This window comes from Salvia hispanica, chromosome 2, assembly GCF_029641045.1.
Source record: "Salvia hispanica isolate PSC_SH4W2 chromosome 2, Shi_PSC_v1, whole genome shotgun sequence".
NCBI classification, from domain to species: domain Eukaryota; kingdom Viridiplantae; phylum Streptophyta; class Magnoliopsida; order Lamiales; family Lamiaceae; genus Salvia; species Salvia hispanica.
This window is the reverse complement of record NC_142693.1, coordinates 5,435,745-5,454,574: the sequence shown is the minus strand read 5'-3', so window position 1 is coordinate 5,454,574 and position 18,830 is coordinate 5,435,745. Positions and strand designations below refer to the sequence as shown.

Below are 18,830 nucleotides of genomic sequence, written 5' to 3'. Positions count from 1 at the left end.
ATTTTTTTATATTTACTAGCAAATTGTCTTATTTATTCAAATTATATCCCAAACTATCTAAACTTAAATTATTTATTCAATAGGAATCGACGGCCTTAGGAAAATCAATCATATATGCAGGGTAGTGATAAAATCCAGACCTATATATTGTACAAACTCCAAACTATGATCTGGACCGTTAGAAAATATCAATAGATGATTAAAATACATCAACAGAAAATGTTAACACAGTTTCAACATATTTTCAATATAGCATCAACCGTTGACATTGTATTGACATTTTCTGTTTGATAAAATTTTGTCATCTGTTGACATTTTCTAACGATTCAGATCATAATTTGAAGTTTGTACAATATTTAGAGTTTGAATTTAGAGTTTGAATTTGTTTGAATTTAATTACATCCCCATTTGATTAATATTTACTATTTAAATGATATATTAATAGGTAGTAAAATAGTAATGAATTTGAAAACCATAAATGTGAAAATAGAAAAATTACTACAAATAATTTGTGAATATTACCCTTGGTGTCTCATCATCCTAAACCTCATCTCTCTTTTCCACCCACACATACACCACCACCTCTGCCACCGGCGCCGTCTGACGTCGTCTCCATCTTCTCTTCACACACCACACTGCATTGCACCAAACTTCTGTTAAAAAAACAAGCTCAATTTTCATGTCTTGTTTCGTATGTGCGTAGAAAATGAGAATTTCGGTGGTGCCCACCTACCAATTCTGCCCACAGCCTACCTTCTTGATGGATTCATTGCAGAGCTCATCCTGCAAATTCCATCTAAGAAAAACCCTAAGTCTCTCCAATCCCACTTCTTTCATTCCCGCCAAGAAACAATTTTTCTGTGCAATTCATCACAGAAGCAGCTCAGATTTTACACCGAGGAAAAATCCTCGCAAAAGATTCAATCTTTTGCAGAAGAACAATGGTAGGGTCGGTTTATCTTGGGAAGATTCGAGCTCAAAGCCTAGTATTAGTAGTAGTAGTAGAGTAATTTCATCTGGTAGTTCTTGGTTTGATAATTGGAATGTAAGAGGTGAGACAATTGGTGGGAGGAGACCTCAGGCAGTGATGAATTATAGGAATAGAGGGGATGCTTCGAGCTCGGATGCCGAAGAGGGCACTAGTACTAGTACTGGTGGTAGTACAATGCAGAGGATTGTTGAAAAGTTGAAGAAGTTTGGATACATGGATGATGTTAGTGAGGAGAATGGCAAGAAGAATGTAATTGAAAAGGGATCTGTTGAGGATATATTCTATGTTGAGGAAGGATTGTTGCCTAATACTAGGGGTGGATTTTCGAAAGAGTTCCCTTTTGGGGATGAGAGTGCATCTATGGGTGGTAATGGGGAGGTGAGTTTCCCTTGGGAGAAGAATACTTCGAATGTGCCAAAGAGGACTTTGGATAGTCGAAAGAACCGTAGTTTGGCAGAGATGACTCTTCCTAACTCAGAGCTAAATAGGCTGAGGAATTTGGCTCTTAAGGTAAAGAATAAAACAAGGGTTACTGGAGCAGGGGTGACGCAGCAGGTTGTGGAGACGATTCGCGAGAAGTGGAAAACATCTGAGGTTGTAAGGTTGAAGATTGAAGGGCCTCCTGCGCTCAATATGAAACGTGTGCACGAGATTTTGGAGGTGAGCTTTTCTAGCTCAACATTTTTCGGTATCCTTTATATTTCACTGTTGATGGTAACTCTATTTTGGTGTGATAACTGTGTAAAATGTAGTTTCAAGGATGTAACTGAAGTGATTTATTGATTTTCATTTCTTGTTTTGAAACTAAGTATTTATTGATCATCAACTCACAATGCAATGATTTTGAATGGTTTACAGTAATGTCTCAGGGTATGGACACTAGGATTTGAATATAAATATGATAATAGTCTGCATTCTGCAAATTATGGAAATCCTTAAGTCTCTTACTTAGAAGTTATATTGTTCTTAGAGCAGGAAAAACTAGTGTCATTGTATTCCGCAATTCTTCATTTTTAAGTTCTAAAGGTAAGGTGTAGTCATGCTGCTTTATTTCATAACTGTCACTTCTTGTATTCTATTCTCCTGATTAGTCTTGTAAAGGTAGTATTTTGGATTTAGTAACTCTTGGAATAATATGCTCAAGCACCGTTGTAACCTCGTATCTGGTACTAGACTTAATAATAGCCGGTATAATTCTACCTTTAATAGAGTTCTTTCGGAGTTGTGAAAGTAAATCAATATTAGTCATTCTAGTTGACATTGTATTCTTTTTGCTTAGAGAAAAACTGGTGGATTGGTTATTTGGAGATCTGGGACCTCCGTTTCAGTTTATAGAGGCGTGACTTACGAGGATCCCACACAAAAGATGAAGAAAAAGATATATAAAAGGCATGAATCACCTCAAAAGTCTCTACCTACCACTGAGAAGACCAGTCGGGATTTTTCCAACCTCATTCCTTTAGCTAACAAGGATGCTGCTCAAGCAGAACAATCAAACATCATGAAGCTGGATGCTGCTCAAGCAGAACGATCAAGCACCATGAAGCCGGATGTTGCTCAAGCAGAAGGATCAAGCATCATGAAACCGGATGATACAACGTCTGAAACATCATCTGAAGTGAAATATGAAGATGAAGTGGACAAGTTATTAGACAGCCTTGGCCCAAGGTATGAAGATTGGCCAGGTGAGGGTCCACTTCCGGTGGATGCGGATTTGCTCCCAGGTGTTGTCCCTGGTTACAAGCCCCCCTTTAGATTACTTCCCTATGGTGTGAGATCGACACTTACAATGAGGGAGGCGACTTCTCTGCGGAGGCTTGCTAGAGTGCTGCCACCACATTTTGCAGTAGGTAAGCAATGCTGAAGGAAATTAGACATTCTATGATAAAGATTATCGCTATACTATTGATGATTTGCAATCTGCAGGAAGAAGCAGGCAGCAACAAGGATTGGCTGCAGCCATGGTCAAGCTATGGGAAAGAAGTTCGATAGCAAAAATTGCTCTTAAACGTGGGGTTCAGCTAACAACCAGTGAGAGAATGGCAGAAGATCTCAAGGTATCCCAAATAGGCCAATTTAGTTTAGTTGCCCATATATTTAGAGTTGTAAATAACAAGCTAAACAACCAAGAGAGATACTCTTATCACTTGCTTGATTTCAAGAAACTGACAAAAATTGAGGTAGATTTAATTATTTTAGAATATGGATAACAACATGCTACCTGATACAGAGATTAACTGGAGGTATGCTGCTCTCAAGAAACAAGGACTTCCTTGTTTATTACAGAGGGAAAGACTTTTTGGCACCAGATATCTCTGAAGCATTGCTGGAACAGGAGAGATTAGCAAAGGCTTTACAGGATGAAGAAGAACAAGCACGGTTGCGAGCCTCACCCTTTTTCACACCACGTTTTGAACAGATTGAGGAATCTGGATTTGCGGGTACACTTAAAGAAACTCTAGATTTAGACAATAGATGGGGAAAACAACTGGATGATGAAGATAAGGAGAAGGTGATGAGAGAAGCAGAATTGTTGCGACACGCCAACCTTGTGAGGAAGCTGGACAATAAGCTTGCTTATGTAAGTCTCGTCTTCTGGGCAACTAAGTAGTATTTTGCACCAATAACATGATTATTAATGGATGGATAAGTTTAAGAAAAAAATGTTTTGAATGACTTGAAGCTTCTCTAAACAGGCTGAAAGAAGGCTACAGAAAGCTGAGCGAGCCTTGTCAAAGGTGGAGGAGTCTTTATCTCCAGCCGATCAAGCAGATGACCCTGAAAGTCTCACCGATGAAGAAAGGTTTATGTTCCGGAAGCTTGGTTTAAGGATGAAAGCCTTTTTACTACTGGGTAAATAAAATGTCTACTATACTATGCATTTTGGTTTCATATGTGGGCATTTTTGTCAAATAGTCTCATTTCAGGGAGGCGTGGAGTTTTTGGCGGCACAGTGGAGAACATGCACTTGCACTGGAAATATCGGGAATTAGTGAAGATCATTGTTAAGGCTCCAAACTTTGAGGAGGTCAAGAATATTGCACTAGCTCTTGAAGCTGAGAGTGGTGGTATCTTGGTTTCCGTAGATAAAATATCCAAAGGATATGCAATAGTTGTTTTCCGGGGCAGGGAGTACAAAAGGCCACCATTGCTGCGGCCTAAGAACTTGTTGACGAAAAGGAAAGCTTTGGCACGTTCAATTGAACTTCAAAGGAGTCAGGTACCCACTTTGTTTGTTCAACTTTCTAGCACATTATGTCCATTCCAGTAGACGTCATCGTTGTCTACCCTCACAGTGTGATGCATATTGTAATTGACATGTACGTTGCATTTTCTTGCAGGCCCTCATAAACCATATAGCAACCTTGCAAACAAGAGTGAGGGAACTAAGAAGTGAAATTGTATGTAGCTTTTTTGCTTATTATCTGTATCAAATTGGGTCGGTTACTATACTTGTTTTAGTGGATTGTAGAGAGTAATTTGTGTCAAAACCATTATTTGGTGATTGTAGGAACAAATGGCTGCTATTAAAGACCAAGGAGATGAAGAACTATACAATAAACTGGAATCAGCTTACCCTTCTGAAGATGACAGTGAGGTAGATTCTTTATTTTCTTTGTAAAATTCAAGATTCTCAACAGAATTAACAGAAAATATAGATTTTATAGACTTAGATAACATGATAGATTTTTTCTTGTGCTTGTATAAAAAAATGTTTCCTGATTTGATTTTGGAACTTTTACAGGAGGAAGGGGATGAGAGTTATCTAGACACCTCAGATGGCGCGGTTGAAGAAAATGACGAAGTGTATTCAGAAACAAATTTTCCTTATGGTTTTGAAGATGAAGTAGAAATAGAAAGTGCAGAGGTATGATCAGCAATGACAGCAGTGGTTACTGTTTATAATGGGAAAATTGAACGAATGAAGAGATGTGCGCAAGTTTGATGCAACGAATCCTCGATATGTAGTATGTACTTGGCTCTTCGTGCGCAGGTTTGATGCAACCAAACCTCGATATTAGATGTTCTTAGATATCGGATTGAAGATAACAACACTGCTATCTCGAGCTGTGTGAATGTATACAAGTTTTTTATAAATGGAATTATACTGCATTTCATCTTGATGCTCGAAAACACATTCCATTCACACATTTTGACATTCAATTAATTTATTAGAATTCATCTCAAAAGCAAAGGAGACTTCTAATAAGGGGTGAATAAATAGTAAACTCAGTCGAAATTGAAATGCTGTTGGAGAGGTCAAATGAAACTCATTAAACATGATGAACAAGTTGATACATATCGGAGGTGTTAGCTCAGAAGCTCAGACTGTCTGGACAACATTCCACCACAATCGGCACACAGATATACTTATGCTAAGAAGTTGCAGATTACACAGGCCCGAGAAAGTCACCTTCCAGGCTGACAAGGGCTCGAAAATCTTTCTCATCCTCATCATATCTCTCAGCAATCACCGTAACTCGCACCAACGTGCCATTTTCGATCTTCAATTGCTTGTCATTCACAAAGCACGGGTTCTCTCCGGGAACATACTCATAGCCAGCCATCTTGTGGTGAGAGATGTATACCTTCTCAGCAGGCCCGCATCTTAAGAAGATGCCATGTTTCAGAACCTTGTGGACAACGCCTTCCAGGGTCTCGCCTGGGAGGATCTTGAATGTTATGCAACTGAAATCCACTGGGAATAGGAGGGCCCCAGACTGCTGGCTGATTAATCCCTCGCCAATGCGGTCCAAAGTGGTTACGGCAATGAAGTAACCTATATCTTTAACAGCCTTCTTTGTAGCAAAGTCATCCAGGAGGCGAGTCAATATGGCCCTCTGGAGCATCAGTCCTTCAGTATCGAGGTTCTCAGCAGGAACTAACACGTTCCAAGACAACTGTGTTTTAAGAAACATTTTTTTCACCTCAAAGCACCTGTCACGACAGTTGAACGTCAGAACTATTAGTACCATTTACCAATGAAACCAAAATTGTAGTCCTTCTAAATAATGAGAGCTATCATCAGAGAGAAAAAATGTAATAGCAGCACGTGTTCATTGGTGCCAATAGATCCTAGTACAGTAGAAGTTGAATATGACTATGAGGATGTGCACTAAAGTGACATGAATTATGAATTTGACCAAGGAAACAAATAATGGATGGTGGTGAGACCTTGCTGGTGCAGAATTGGGAAAGATATTCCTATAATTACAGGAAATTATTAGTAGGAAATGGCAATCAATAGCATACTACACCGACTCCTCAAATTATTTAGTGAAAAGGTCTGCTAGAGTAATCAGCAGGATAGGGCGACTTCTGATTCTAGGTAACAAAATCTGAGATTTCTTCTAATTACTCAAGTGCTTTGAAATTTCCTGATAATTTAACAGTGAAAAAGAAATTCAAACATCATGGACAATAACAAACTACATTAATAGAAGTATAGAACACATGAGTAAACTACAAATTCACAGAAAAATCCCAAGAATGAATAAACAAGAAAGATGGCAATACAAACAAGCTGCAAATATTTCTAATATGCTGACCTTGAAGAGGGGGAGCAAATTGTCTCAACTCAGGTGGATAAAAAACCGATTCGGTAATGTTGCAGAATCCAACTAAAAACTGGGTAATCTTGCAGCAAATCCAACTAGAAACTGATTCTCCAGGCACTGAGGCATCCCAAGGCTCTCTTCAAGTTTTTACGCATCTAATACAATAAAACATAGGATATTCACTTTCTACACATCTAACACAACTAACTATAGGATATTTTCATGTTTTTGAATAAGATATATACAAAAGTAACCATTAGAGCACCCAAATACTTCAAGAACTACAAAATATAGGAGTATACAAAACATGAAAATCGAGACAGGAGGAAAAGCAAGCTAAAAACAGCAGCATGTGAGCTCGAATACGCATTATTCCTTACAAATTAGTCGATCCTCGCTCCATTCATTTCGTATAAATTTGACTTAAGCAGCAGGCACGAGTAACAGTCTAGTAGTGATCACAACTAAAATCCTCTGTTCCAAAATCAACAAATTGCACAAAAAACTAAACTTTTAATTTCTTTTAGTGATACGACTCCCGGTGATCATCATAAGCACAAAATTTCAGTATCTTCTAGGTCTTGTTACAATTGATTTATATAAAAATCAGTAAATCGCATTAAACTACTTTCACGCATATAAAATTGAATGGTGAATTAGCACATTTGGTAAACTGCATCTAATGCCCTTCCTTGCATGCTTGGATTGAGAGAGAGAGGGTATGCATAATTGGGGTTAAACCAAATTGCGTTACATATTATAAATGAAAATTGAATTAAACAGAGAGTTAAAGAATTCAAGCAAGTCGGAGAATATAATCAATAGCATTAATTGAATAGTGAAACCTGTTGAGTAGAAGAATGAAGAATCGACTTGTTGAGGAATGAGGGCAGATTTTGAGCTTCTCTCTTCTTCGTTATTTTTACCCAAAAAGGATCGAATTTCAATTTTCACCACTTTACACATACACAGGGGATTCCGAGTTACATTTATTTATTTATTCTTTTTAATTTATAAGGTTATATATTGTGTATTTTTTCCCTCTTTTAAATAAAAAATACATCAACATTCATATTTTCTGATCATTTTTACATTTTTTTTTGATAAATTTTCTTTTTTTGAATTTTGGAAATTTTTTAATTAAAGTTTGTTTTATAAATCGCTATAGTTTAGCTCTTTTCTAAGTAGGTTTAGATCGTTTAGTTGTCGTTTTCTTGTTAATGGAAATGATTTAGATATTGTCTATTCGTATTAAGTGGGGCACGAGTTTTATGAAATAATGTGTATTTTGACATTTATGATTTTTATCTATCAAATTGTATTTGCTTCGGCGTTTTCATGAGTCATTATATATGAGATGTTGGCAAAATACAATTAGATGAGTCTTCTCTTAATATTTGAATTCGACTTAAACTGAAATTATCTTGCTACAGAGATACAATGTTGGAAATTATCTTATAATGCTATGAAATCATCTCTAAATTTCAATACAATGTTGGACATTAAATAGTTTTCAAGAAACATCTATCGTTGAAAACAGGGTAATGCTATGCAGCCACATTATGACTGGCCATAAAATAAAATTTTAGTAAGTTTGATTATATGACTATTAATGATTCAAATAGCTCATTTAATACTCCAATAACTTTACAATATTATCCTTTCTATTTAATTGTTTGTTTTTAATTTCATTTCTTTAATCCGATTTTTACATTTCTTTTTTTAATTCATTTATTTTTGAAGTAATTTATTAAACTATTTTTAAATCTAAGATTAGGGTTTTATCTTCCCTAAATCTTTTTCTATTATACCATATTAATGTTGAAATCAATAGCAATTAAGTTGTGACACGATCAGGCAGTCTATAATATTTTTATCATGTCATAGTTTAAAATTATCAATTATACTAAAAATATAGGGTGTATTATAAAACAATTTCATAAATCAATATACTAATTATTTTTATATACTATGATATAGTTGTGTTTACATAATTATCTTTTTCTCTTTATTTTAAACATATTATGTTATGTTCTAACTTAAATTTTAAAGGAAAAATAAGAAAATATCATTATATCTACAGATATATAGTAATACCTGTTAAAAGCAACTTGTTTCAAGGATCATTATTTGCTCAAGTGAGTTGGTTATGCATATTAGCTAGTTACAATTATTATCATTCTAAAATTAAAAATCAGTTTCGGCCGAACTACATGTCTATAAGCTCATCATTTTTTTAAAAATATACTATACTGTAATTAAAAAAAATACAATGAAAATAAGTACTATAATCCAATATGCAGAATTCGCATAACTTACTAATAGTACCACACTAACAAAACTTCAGAAATGCAACATTTTCCCTTTCCACAGAGCATGGCTCATGTAACTCTCTAAAGAGCCCAGAGTAGCAAGCCAAGCCAATGCACAAGCACTCGAGGCTTTGCTCGACCATCCACCATGTAGAGTTTTTACTTGAGAGGAATGAATCTAGAGGAGTGGGTGGCACCAATACCGGGCCTACCGTGCTTGACTGGCTTGTATGAGATTGAGAACTCAGCAAGGTATTGCCCGATCATCTCAGGCTTAATTTCAACGGGGTTAAAGGTCTTTCCATTGTACACTCCAAGAACACTTCCGATCATCTCGGGAACAATGATCATGTTCCTCACGTGGGTTCTCACTAGGGCGGGCTTCTCACCTGCTGGGGCTTCACGTTTCTGGAAATTTTGATATTCCACCAGTTAGGATAGATGAGACAAATCAATTGAAGGTTAAACAAACATGTCTAGCGAGATTATCACAATAGTGGAGTAACAAACTATTATTAAGACAGCACCAATTAAGGACTAACTGTTGGAAAGAATTTCTGTTTTAATGTTGCAACTAGCAAGACATAAATTCATAAAGAAAGTGTAGATATGATCAAACCAAAAGCACAATCACAAAATTCAATGGAATAAGTAGCGACGGAAGTAAAGTAGTATATAAAATATTTGAGTACTTACAGCCTTGCGCAATTTCTTGATCAAGGCCATGGGCTTCCTCTTCAAACCTCTCTGGAAGCTGCTCATTCAACAACCAAATGAAAGATCAAAATTTATTCCAGATAATATAAAAACTACATTAGAGACACCCTATATTTATTTAATTAGCTCATGACACTCAATATGAATTTAATAAATTTTAACATTGTAATCTACTAACTAAACTAGATTAGATAGAGAAAAACAAGTCTACTTAAATCTGGAGATAACTAAGAAAGGTGTAAATACAAAACGGAGTAATGTTAAAATAAGCTGAAAATTCTAATAAGCAAGTAAATACATCCTAAACAACAGGCCATGTCACAATCCAGCAGAATGCGAGGCAATTTGCAGAAAAGTAGAATTCTGTGATCAAGCAAGATAAAATCGAGTTCTAATTCATAAACCAAACGCAGCAATTAAGCAACAGGAAACTGAAAGGAACAAAAGGATAATGTTTCTACCGCCTTCTGGCGCGGGCACTGAGAAGCTTGACGAGGTCATCGGTCGACATGTCAAGCAGAGAATCGAGATCAACGCCGCGGAAGCTAAACTTCTTGAATGTTCTCTTCTTCGGCAGTCCAGCCGCTACTTCGGGTTCGACGTCCGCCTGAAAGATGCAACATAAAGGCAGAGTAAGTTGAATTCGCACAAAACGAATGTGATGGAGATTGATAGAGATACTGCATTCACCATAGTTGCCGGTGGATAGCTCTGGATTGCAGCGAGAAGGTGTGTGCAAGTGTGAGCTCCGCAGCTAGGGTTCCTGGACGTAATTGGGGGAGAAATTGGAGGGAGAATCAATTTATATGAGTGTTAGGGATGTGGTTACCAAATCCAAAGCCCATATTTATTTTTAGTTGTTTACTTGAAGCCCAATAGTTTTTTTTTTTTTTTTTAATCGTTAATTCTATAAATTTTACTACTACTACTATTATTTTAATGTTCCAAATAACTAGGAGTATTTACCAAATTTTCTCCATAAATACACCTTTTCCATGTCCTTCACTATCAAAATACCTCCAATTTCATCACCAAAATTCTTCCATGTCAGGGAGATTTAGATTATTGAAAAAAAAAAACGGATAATCTGAAAGTCGTGATAAATCACTTTTAGATCAAATCAATTTTGGTGTTTCTAATAAAATATTTGATTGGATACAATTCAGAGAAATCAGAAGTTCTATATGTTGATGATCGAGAAGTGTCTAGAACCAAAAGAAACGATCAGATTTTGAAGAAGATGAACCAGTGCATATGTTGGAGGGAAAAAATTGAAAATAACTAATTTTCAAAAGATTTCCGAAATTGCAAATTAGTCCTTTGACTTTCAAAAATTACATTTTCGGATGAATTTCTTACACAACAACTTCGTTGGACCCCGCTATCCGGGGGCGCTGCCCCCGAACCCCCGTTCATCTAACATCATAATGAATTCAAATAAGCGTGCACTCCGCACCTCCAGACTTATATGATGTGTCATTATGATAATACTGATAAATCAAGTTAATCCAATTACACTAAAATATCCAACATTCCAATCATATATCCTCTTTTTTTAATCTATTTACCTTAAAATATTTCTTCATTATTCAAAAATCATTTGTCACATGCATAACAAAGGTGATAACACTATTGCAACAAATAACCAACTTTAATTTAATTTGGTTGAAAATGTGGGTGCATTAGGCGATGATTAGTGATTTATGTATTCTTCATTTCACTTGTGCTAGTGTCATTGTTGCTAATTCTTGTTGCAAGTGAATCTTCCTAAAAAGTGAGAAAGCAAGAGAAAACAGAACTCTTTCATACAGATTTTGTCTGCAGCTCACACCTATACAGTTGATCAACATGAAGTAAAACACAAAATCTCATGAAGAAACATGGGTTTCAATTTTCTTGACAACAGTTTGAATCTGCAGCTGAAGACTATCCCTAGCAGAGTGCAACACTATATCATTCCAAACTGACTCAGCTTCATACATAATGGCCGGATCTTTATACAGCTCGTATATCGACTCTGCTTCCTCGTTCAACTCTTTCACCCTTGTCAAACACTTTATATCATCCCTATCCACCAACAATTTGCTATCTCCATCTTTCCACGCTATCAACTGCACAAAATCACAATAGGACTCGATTCAGTACTCTCTCCGTCCCTTAAAAATAGATACTGTCGAATGCAGCACCAAAAGAAGTTGTTGTATTGCGAATAGACGATATATTGTGAGTGAAAAATAACGGTAGCTTACCCTGGGAGGGCCTCCGGGCGCGTTGGTGCAATATAGCCTAGCATTATCAACAAGCTCAGTGTATCTTGAAAATGCATTTGCAAATCTCTTGTGTGATTTCAGCTGTGATTTCACCCTCACTGCTCTCCCTATTTGTATTGCTCTCCTACAAATGAATCATCAAGTTCAAAATCATACTATAAAAATGTGAAAAATGCAAATGATCAAACTCACCTTATGCCTCTAACAACAGCAAGATAGGGATCACACACAACTCCCACTAACTCAATCCTATAAGGCTTCATCCTCTTCTTCATCGTCTCCTTGTCTCCCTCGCCTTCCACACGAGCCCAATAGTTCTCCGTGATGGTACCGTCCTCCTCAACCTTGTACCCAACTCCCATCCTATACCGGTGCTTGTGCACGTTCCTCGCCATTTCAATTGTCTGCTCGACAAACGGCTCCCATGACAGGGTCCCGTCCATGATCACGTCCCGCCCTTCGTTCAGCGCGGTCACCAGGAGCGACGATGCAGCGTCTGTCGAAGATTGGTGCACCTGTTGCATGAAAAGTGTAAGCGATCTTCTTGAAAAAAGTCGAATGATTAAAACAAGAGCAAGCGTACGAGTTCAGCTGTTTGAAGCATGTCTTGATGATGGCCTCTTGAGCTCAAGGCACGGTATATTACGTCTGTCTCCTTGAAAGCATCGGCCTCCACAACCACAGCGTTCGCTGCTGCTCCCGACCAGAATGATCTGCAAAATTCGACCACATCCAACGTTAATTAGAACAATCGAATTAACACACTCTCATTGTTGGTGTCCCAACTAAAATTAGAGGACGCTAATGAAAGCGTCATAAAAAAGCAAAAGATTAAGTTAATTTGTCCTTTATTTAGAAACGTTTTCTTTTGCTTCCTATTGTTATAATTTAAAATTTACCAATGCAAGTAATTGCGTCTCAAATTTTTTTTCCCTTTAAAAACAAGTTTTTTTAGTGATGTGTCATGTTTCAGAAATATAAAGGTGATCTAGCTAGGTACATTACTCTTTCATGATGTCCTTAAGGACAGTGCTCTTGCCGGCGCCCATGCCGCCGCCCATGAGGAGGAGGACGGGGCTCCTGTGGCCCTCGGCCACCGGAGCCATGACTTCGGAATGATTTAGGTCATTGTTTGATGTTATCGTTCCGATTGCTTTCAACTCCTCCACTAATGTAGAGAACACTCTAGTCACCTTAAGGTCCTTGGTCATCTTATCGAACCTTAGTTTCCTGTATAATCAAATTAAACATCAAAGAAAATTAATACTAAATCCAAAGAATACTGTATAAATATGCATTAATATAAATCCAAGCATTGCTTGAAATAAGGACAACATGCATGTGTTTAAAACTTTAATGTGTATGAATTTACAGCTGGTTATCTGTGGTGTAATTCCATGGAGTTTTGTAGTGACAATATTAAAGTACAAATATAGTACCCCTCCGTCCCACCGAAGATGACCCACTTTCCTTTTTCATTCGTCTCAACCAAGATGACCCCTTTCTTATTTAGGAAATATTTAAAATACTCAATGATCATTTCCCTCTCTTACTTTTTCGCATCTCTCCTACTTTTAAACGTCCAACAACCTTTTCCCTCTCTTACTTTTTTGCATCTCTCATACTCTTAAACATCAACAATCTTTTATCTCTCTTACTTTATCCATCTCTTCTACTTTTAAACACCCAACAACTTTCTCTCTCCCTTTTTAAACACTTTAAAATTAACATGCATAAAATCTCATGCTATTCCAAGAAGGAGTCATCTTCCTTGGGACGGAGGGAGTATTGATAATGACCTTAGAATATAGGGACTACTCTCTTCGTCCTATTCAAGATGTTCACTTTTACTTTTTAGTTTGTCTAATTCAAGATTTTCACTTTTTTATATTTGGAAATACGGAGTAAATCTCTTTCTCCTTTTTCTTCATTAAAATATTCAACTATTTTTTTTTCTCTACTCATTCTATTTAACAACTCCTCCAAAAATCTCGTGTCATTTAAGAATGTGGACATCTTGAGTGGGTGAGGGAATAATATTTTCGATGAGCCGACAGCTGAATCTTAGCCTATCTTCTTCATAGTTGCTTACAGCCTAATTGGGTATCTTAGTCAACTAAGTACTCCATTACACTTTAATTTTTTTTTAAGTAGAATATGTACTTACTGATCTAAGATTCGAATTATATACTCATATCCAAGCCCAATATCTTGAATTTCATTTCAAAATTTAATAATATAATACTCATATCCAAGCCCAATTTTATTATAAATGAAACATACTTTTCAGTAAGTAATTTTATATAGCATTGTTTGTGAATTAATAATGAGAAAATAAAATAAAAGATATGAAAAACTAAAGATGATATTGTTTCTATTTTAAGAAAGATTTTATTCTTAATGGGACAATTAAAAAAAAATAATTTTTAATGGAAAGTAGTATATTTTTTCTCTGCAAACATTAAACTTAAAATTATACTCCACTTTTGTGCATTTTTTATATACTTTCTTTTTCCCTAGGTCTAGCCTCGAATATTCCCCACAATTACTTAAAATTCACTTAAATGATTCGATGGGATAAACAACATCAATATATAATTATATAACTAAACCAATCCATCTTTATCCTAATAATCGACATATCTAATTAATTACTTTTAAATGTAGAAAGCAAAAGTCACCTGGTCTACAACTTTTAAGTTTTATAAGAAAATATATGGACCCCTTGATAATTGAATCTATCACAATAGAAATACACTTTATATTAATTGTGTCAGCCAGATAACACATTGTGATTATACTCCATTTGTTATCCGATTATGCTTGTATCTATTATCTTCAAGATACATAACTTCTATTAACAAAATGGATTAAAAAACCACTATTTTATCATCCAAAATTATCAAAAAAAAAAAACTCTATTTCAACATTTCTTCCTAAAATAATTTATCGCCAAAACGTGTATCCAATTGGATGAATTCAAATCCACCACCTAACCATAATTATTTATTGTGAGTCCTAGTCATGCCACCATAATTGGTGGTATAAATGAATAAATAAAGTATAAAAAAATAGTGAAGTGACCTCGTTGCTGCCATCACGAACTCCTTCAGCCTCTTTTGTTCAGAATCAACGCTCAGTATCTGCACATTAATTAATCTCCAAATCATTAATATGAGAAATTCCATAAAAATCATATAGTACTATAAAAAAAATAATAGAACCTGAGTAATTAAGTGGGAGGCATGACTCCAATGAAAAGCCAAGTATCCAAGAATGCATCTTTCAAATTCTTCAACCAAATTGACATACAAATCCTCAGCATTTGGCTGCTTTGAGAAATACTCATATATTTTTTCATCAACTCCTTTGGATCTCTTGAGATATTCATACGCCAATTTAATCAGCTGCGGACACTCCTTTTCATCCTCAAATCCAATTTGCCTTGCTGATTAAAATTAATAAAATCAATCAAATTAAAACACCATAAATCAGACATATTTATATTTGTACATAAATTATAGTATATGTAAAATACCAAGATAATGGGAAAATTTCTCGATTTTTCCGAGGCGGCCGGAGCCGGTCTGGTGGAGGATCGGAGCAAGGCGGTTGAGATCATCCTTTGAGAGGGCGGATTGGCGGCGGCGGAAATGCATGACGGCGAGACCCACGGCGGTGGCAGCTGCCACGTGTGCAGCAACAATTTTGGCCAAAGTGTCTACACAAAGTGGATTGAATTGGATTGAAAGGATGTTTTATATGTAGAGAAAAGATTGGTATGTATTTAATTGTGTGGAAATTGAGTGGGAGTCAAACAAGGGGGGCTTTGCTTACCTCGATGCATCGCCACTTAAATTAGTGGGAAGGAAAAGTCTGATGAAATTAATTTGACCTTTAGCTTTACAGACGTGGGGAGAATTAATTCACCACACTTACATAATGGAGTGTGTGTATGTGGTGTTATATATAGTGAGAGGTCGATCAAGTCAATGATTTCATTTTGTGGGATTAGGCATCAACATCCATGTGCTTGTTTATGATCACACTACAGTTTAATTAATTTATTCAAATGATAATACTGTACATAATATTTTACATAAAATGTTGCATAATTTAAATACTCTACAAGAGTGTAAATTTTAAAATTTTCTTTTAGCTAGAGTTTTGTCAATTTTTTTAAATAATAAAATATTAAATTTGAATTTATATCGAGGGCGTTGTTGTGTTTGTCAATGACATTATTTTGATGGTCGGTGGAACTTATCCGTATGTTTATCCGAAAAACCAAAGGTACGCTTCATTTCATAGACGGTTGCTCCTTTCATTCGGTTCGACAAGAAGCTATGGATTATCACCCTTTATATCAAATTATGGTCTATAAATTTCATTTTTTAGGTTAAATCATGGTCTGTATGGAATACATGTAACAAGATGATGATCAAGGCTCAGAAGTTTGTGAAAAAACTTCAGTTTTGGCATCTTTGCACACGAATTGGCGGATGGTGCTCCCGTTTCTCTTTCTCATCGGGAGAATATTTGAGAATTAGAGTACCATCGAAATTGTGAGGGTTGAAAACGGAAACAAGAAACTACAGTGAGCACTAGGCATGTAGTAGGTTGACGCCCTTTCCGATCAACTTTTTACCTTTTTGGTAGGTGTTTGTGTTGGTGGATGTCTCCTCTCTATTAGGTCTTATCGCGCACTCCTTGCTTGATTGCTTTCTCTTTTATTTTTTGCTCATATTCTAATGTTGCTTCCACTAAATTATTTTTTTCTTGATCGATTGTTACTCGCTCTTTTATTGTTTAGTTTTTCGATGATCTTACTTTAGGCCATTTTTTGTTGTTTTATCTTTTGGCTAAATTCCATTATTTGATATGAGATCTTTTGATCTAATCGGAAAAAAATGGTACTACTACCGTTACTAAAAACCGTGCTCTTTTACGTACTACGCTAGATAACAATCTCTAGTTGGTGGTACATTTATTGATTCGAACTATAAATAAATTAACCAACGAACATTAATGTTAATTTAACTACCTAAGCTAATTTCCAATGTATCTCATAACCTGACTTTCCCACTCATTTCCCACTATAATTGCTTCAAATTACAAAAAAATTAATCAACGAACACTAATGTTTTTTAACTACCGAAGCCAATTCTCAATATCGTAAATTTCCCACTAATGTGGTGTGGGACGGTAAGATATCTAGTATGTGATGTCGACAGCGAACGCTACATAGGGAAATTTAACCTTCTAGAATATATGCCACTAATTTCTAGTAATTTTTTTATTTAATTCCCTGGCAAATTTTTTATTTCCTACCTAATTTAACATTCTATGCCCTTATCAACAGCTCTACTTGAATAGTTTCGTTTCAATTTTATATGATATAAAATGTTGTCGTTGCATTTGTGTTGATGGTGACCAAGAATATTTATATATCAGTTCGGACAAGTTTGAGAAGAGAAATTAATTCTCATTGGATAAAAAAAGACTTGGATTAATTAGTTTTCGCCGCAGTTCTCGTGTTAGAATTACGTTTTAAAACAACTAGATATATTTTACTAAAAAATGATAACTTGTCAATAAAAATAATCCCACATCTATAAGATCATGTATTATACTAGTAAATTTTAATTTAGTCAATTATGTAGTATTGTACTAGTAAATTCTATTGTACACAAGTTTGAATTTAAATAATAATATTGTTCAAACAATTTGTGTAAATAATTGAGAGTGTGAAGACTTGTAATTTGAGTTGACCCGGTCATTGTGTTTATGAATTGGAATTGACCGAAAAAGTCTTCTCTCGTCCTTTGAATACAAAGTCAACTGGACTAATTGAAATAATTGTGTTTCATGCTATCCACCAAGAAATAATTAAAACCAAAAATTGATTGTATTACAAAGTTAATTTGGAATATTTTATTTATTTTTAATTCTATTTAACATTAAGTACTCATTGTTTAGGAGAGTTGAAGTGGAAACAAAATATAGTGCACGGCTTAATAATTGACCGCGAATGCACTATGTAATGTGATTTAGAATGGTTGGTTGACACTACTATCATTGCTATTAACAACTTTTAATTCTGAGATGGATATGCATTATTGCACTTACCGTATACAAATTTATGCCACATATTATTAGTTTATTTCACACATTGACATGAAATATTATTAGGTATAATAAATTTTTTTTTTTTGGTAATTACCGAGAGTATCTAAAGGCGGGCAGTGATTATTCCCGCGCTGATTTATAGGCACTTCGATGGGTGGGACAACTGATCCAAGGATTTAAGGCTACTCCACACCCAAAGGCAGAGATCGATCTCATGACCATTTAGTTAATGATCGATGAGTCCCATGCCATTAGGTATTATAAGTTGATTAACCTCCGATCAACACCTAGCACTGAATAGACTAGTTATTTTTTAGTTCAAATGTTGATTGTTTTGTCACAAAGCTAAGGTAATACTATTAACGTGCACTTAGAGAATAATCACATGTTGTTAAATTCGCTTATTGTTCGGTTAGCAAGATTATATCCCCGGCTTAAATATGTATTGTGCGTATTTGGTTCATTAGATTGAATCCCACAACTTAATCATAGATGGATAAATATATGATAATTAGTCATAGACATTCCCTTCAATTAAAATAATCCCATAACTTAATCTTAGATTATATCTTGGTAGTATTTATTATATCTACGAATCCGAACACCACCTTAATGTGATACTTATGGCGTGAATTATGCTCAAGAATATAAACTTACGATTTAAAATTCACATCCTTAGAATAATCAAGAATCCGCGATTGATGTAACATTCTCAATTTAGATCAGATACGACAAATGATCGGTATGGAAAGCTCAATGAGATGGAGAGAGTGTCGAGATGCCATCTTCCGGGCGCTTGGAGCCTAGAAGTCAGAATAATTGTTGCACTTCCATGTGTGAGTTGCATACATTT

The 18,830-nt window shown here is 35.5% G+C and overlaps 3 protein-coding genes and 1 pseudogene across 4 annotated transcripts; 1 reads left to right on the top strand and 3 right to left on the bottom strand.

Moving 5' to 3' along the window:
• Nucleotides 1-532: 532 nt before the first annotated feature.
• LOC125221667 (CRM-domain containing factor CFM3A, chloroplastic/mitochondrial-like) lies at nucleotides 533-5,125 on the top strand. Its single transcript, XM_048123864.2, has 9 exons — nucleotides 533-1,651; nucleotides 2,271-2,841; nucleotides 2,918-3,048; nucleotides 3,222-3,572; nucleotides 3,688-3,844; nucleotides 3,919-4,211; nucleotides 4,333-4,392; nucleotides 4,503-4,589; nucleotides 4,737-5,125. Exons 1-9 carry the CDS (start codon nucleotides 707-709, stop codon nucleotides 4,863-4,865), a joined length of 2,724 nt encoding a protein of 907 aa, XP_047979821.1. The 5' UTR covers nucleotides 533-706; the 3' UTR covers nucleotides 4,866-5,125.
• Nucleotides 5,126-5,242: 117 nt separating this feature from the next.
• LOC125221672 (DNA-directed RNA polymerase V subunit 7 pseudogene) lies at nucleotides 5,243-7,524 on the bottom strand (annotated as a pseudogene). The gene is made up of 3 exons (XR_016135520.1): nucleotides 7,395-7,524; nucleotides 6,541-6,704; nucleotides 5,243-5,929 (listed from the first exon to the last, which is right to left on the bottom strand). The product of XR_016135520.1 is annotated as a DNA-directed RNA polymerase V subunit 7 pseudogene (transcript).
• Nucleotides 7,525-8,763: 1,239 nt separating this feature from the next.
• On the bottom strand, nucleotides 8,764-10,419 carry LOC125205945 (small ribosomal subunit protein uS19x). The gene is made up of 4 exons (XM_048105171.2): nucleotides 10,269-10,419; nucleotides 10,040-10,185; nucleotides 9,558-9,615; nucleotides 8,764-9,269 (listed from the first exon to the last, which is right to left on the bottom strand). Exons 1-4 carry the CDS (start codon nucleotides 10,269-10,271, stop codon nucleotides 9,021-9,023), a joined length of 456 nt encoding a protein of 151 aa, XP_047961128.1. The 5' UTR covers nucleotides 10,272-10,419; the 3' UTR covers nucleotides 8,764-9,020.
• Nucleotides 10,420-11,363: 944 nt separating this feature from the next.
• LOC125185353 (calmodulin calcium-dependent NAD kinase-like) lies at nucleotides 11,364-15,797 on the bottom strand. Its single transcript, XM_089063661.1, has 9 exons — nucleotides 15,686-15,797; nucleotides 15,387-15,569; nucleotides 15,073-15,296; nucleotides 14,933-14,991; nucleotides 12,854-13,078; nucleotides 12,432-12,561; nucleotides 12,041-12,363; nucleotides 11,828-11,972; nucleotides 11,364-11,689 (listed from the first exon to the last, which is right to left on the bottom strand). The coding sequence occupies exons 1-9, from the start codon at nucleotides 15,693-15,695 to the stop codon at nucleotides 11,447-11,449; spliced, it is 1,542 nt and encodes a 513-aa protein (XP_088919787.1). The 5' UTR covers nucleotides 15,696-15,797; the 3' UTR covers nucleotides 11,364-11,446.
• Nucleotides 15,798-18,830: the final 3,033 nt, after the last annotated feature.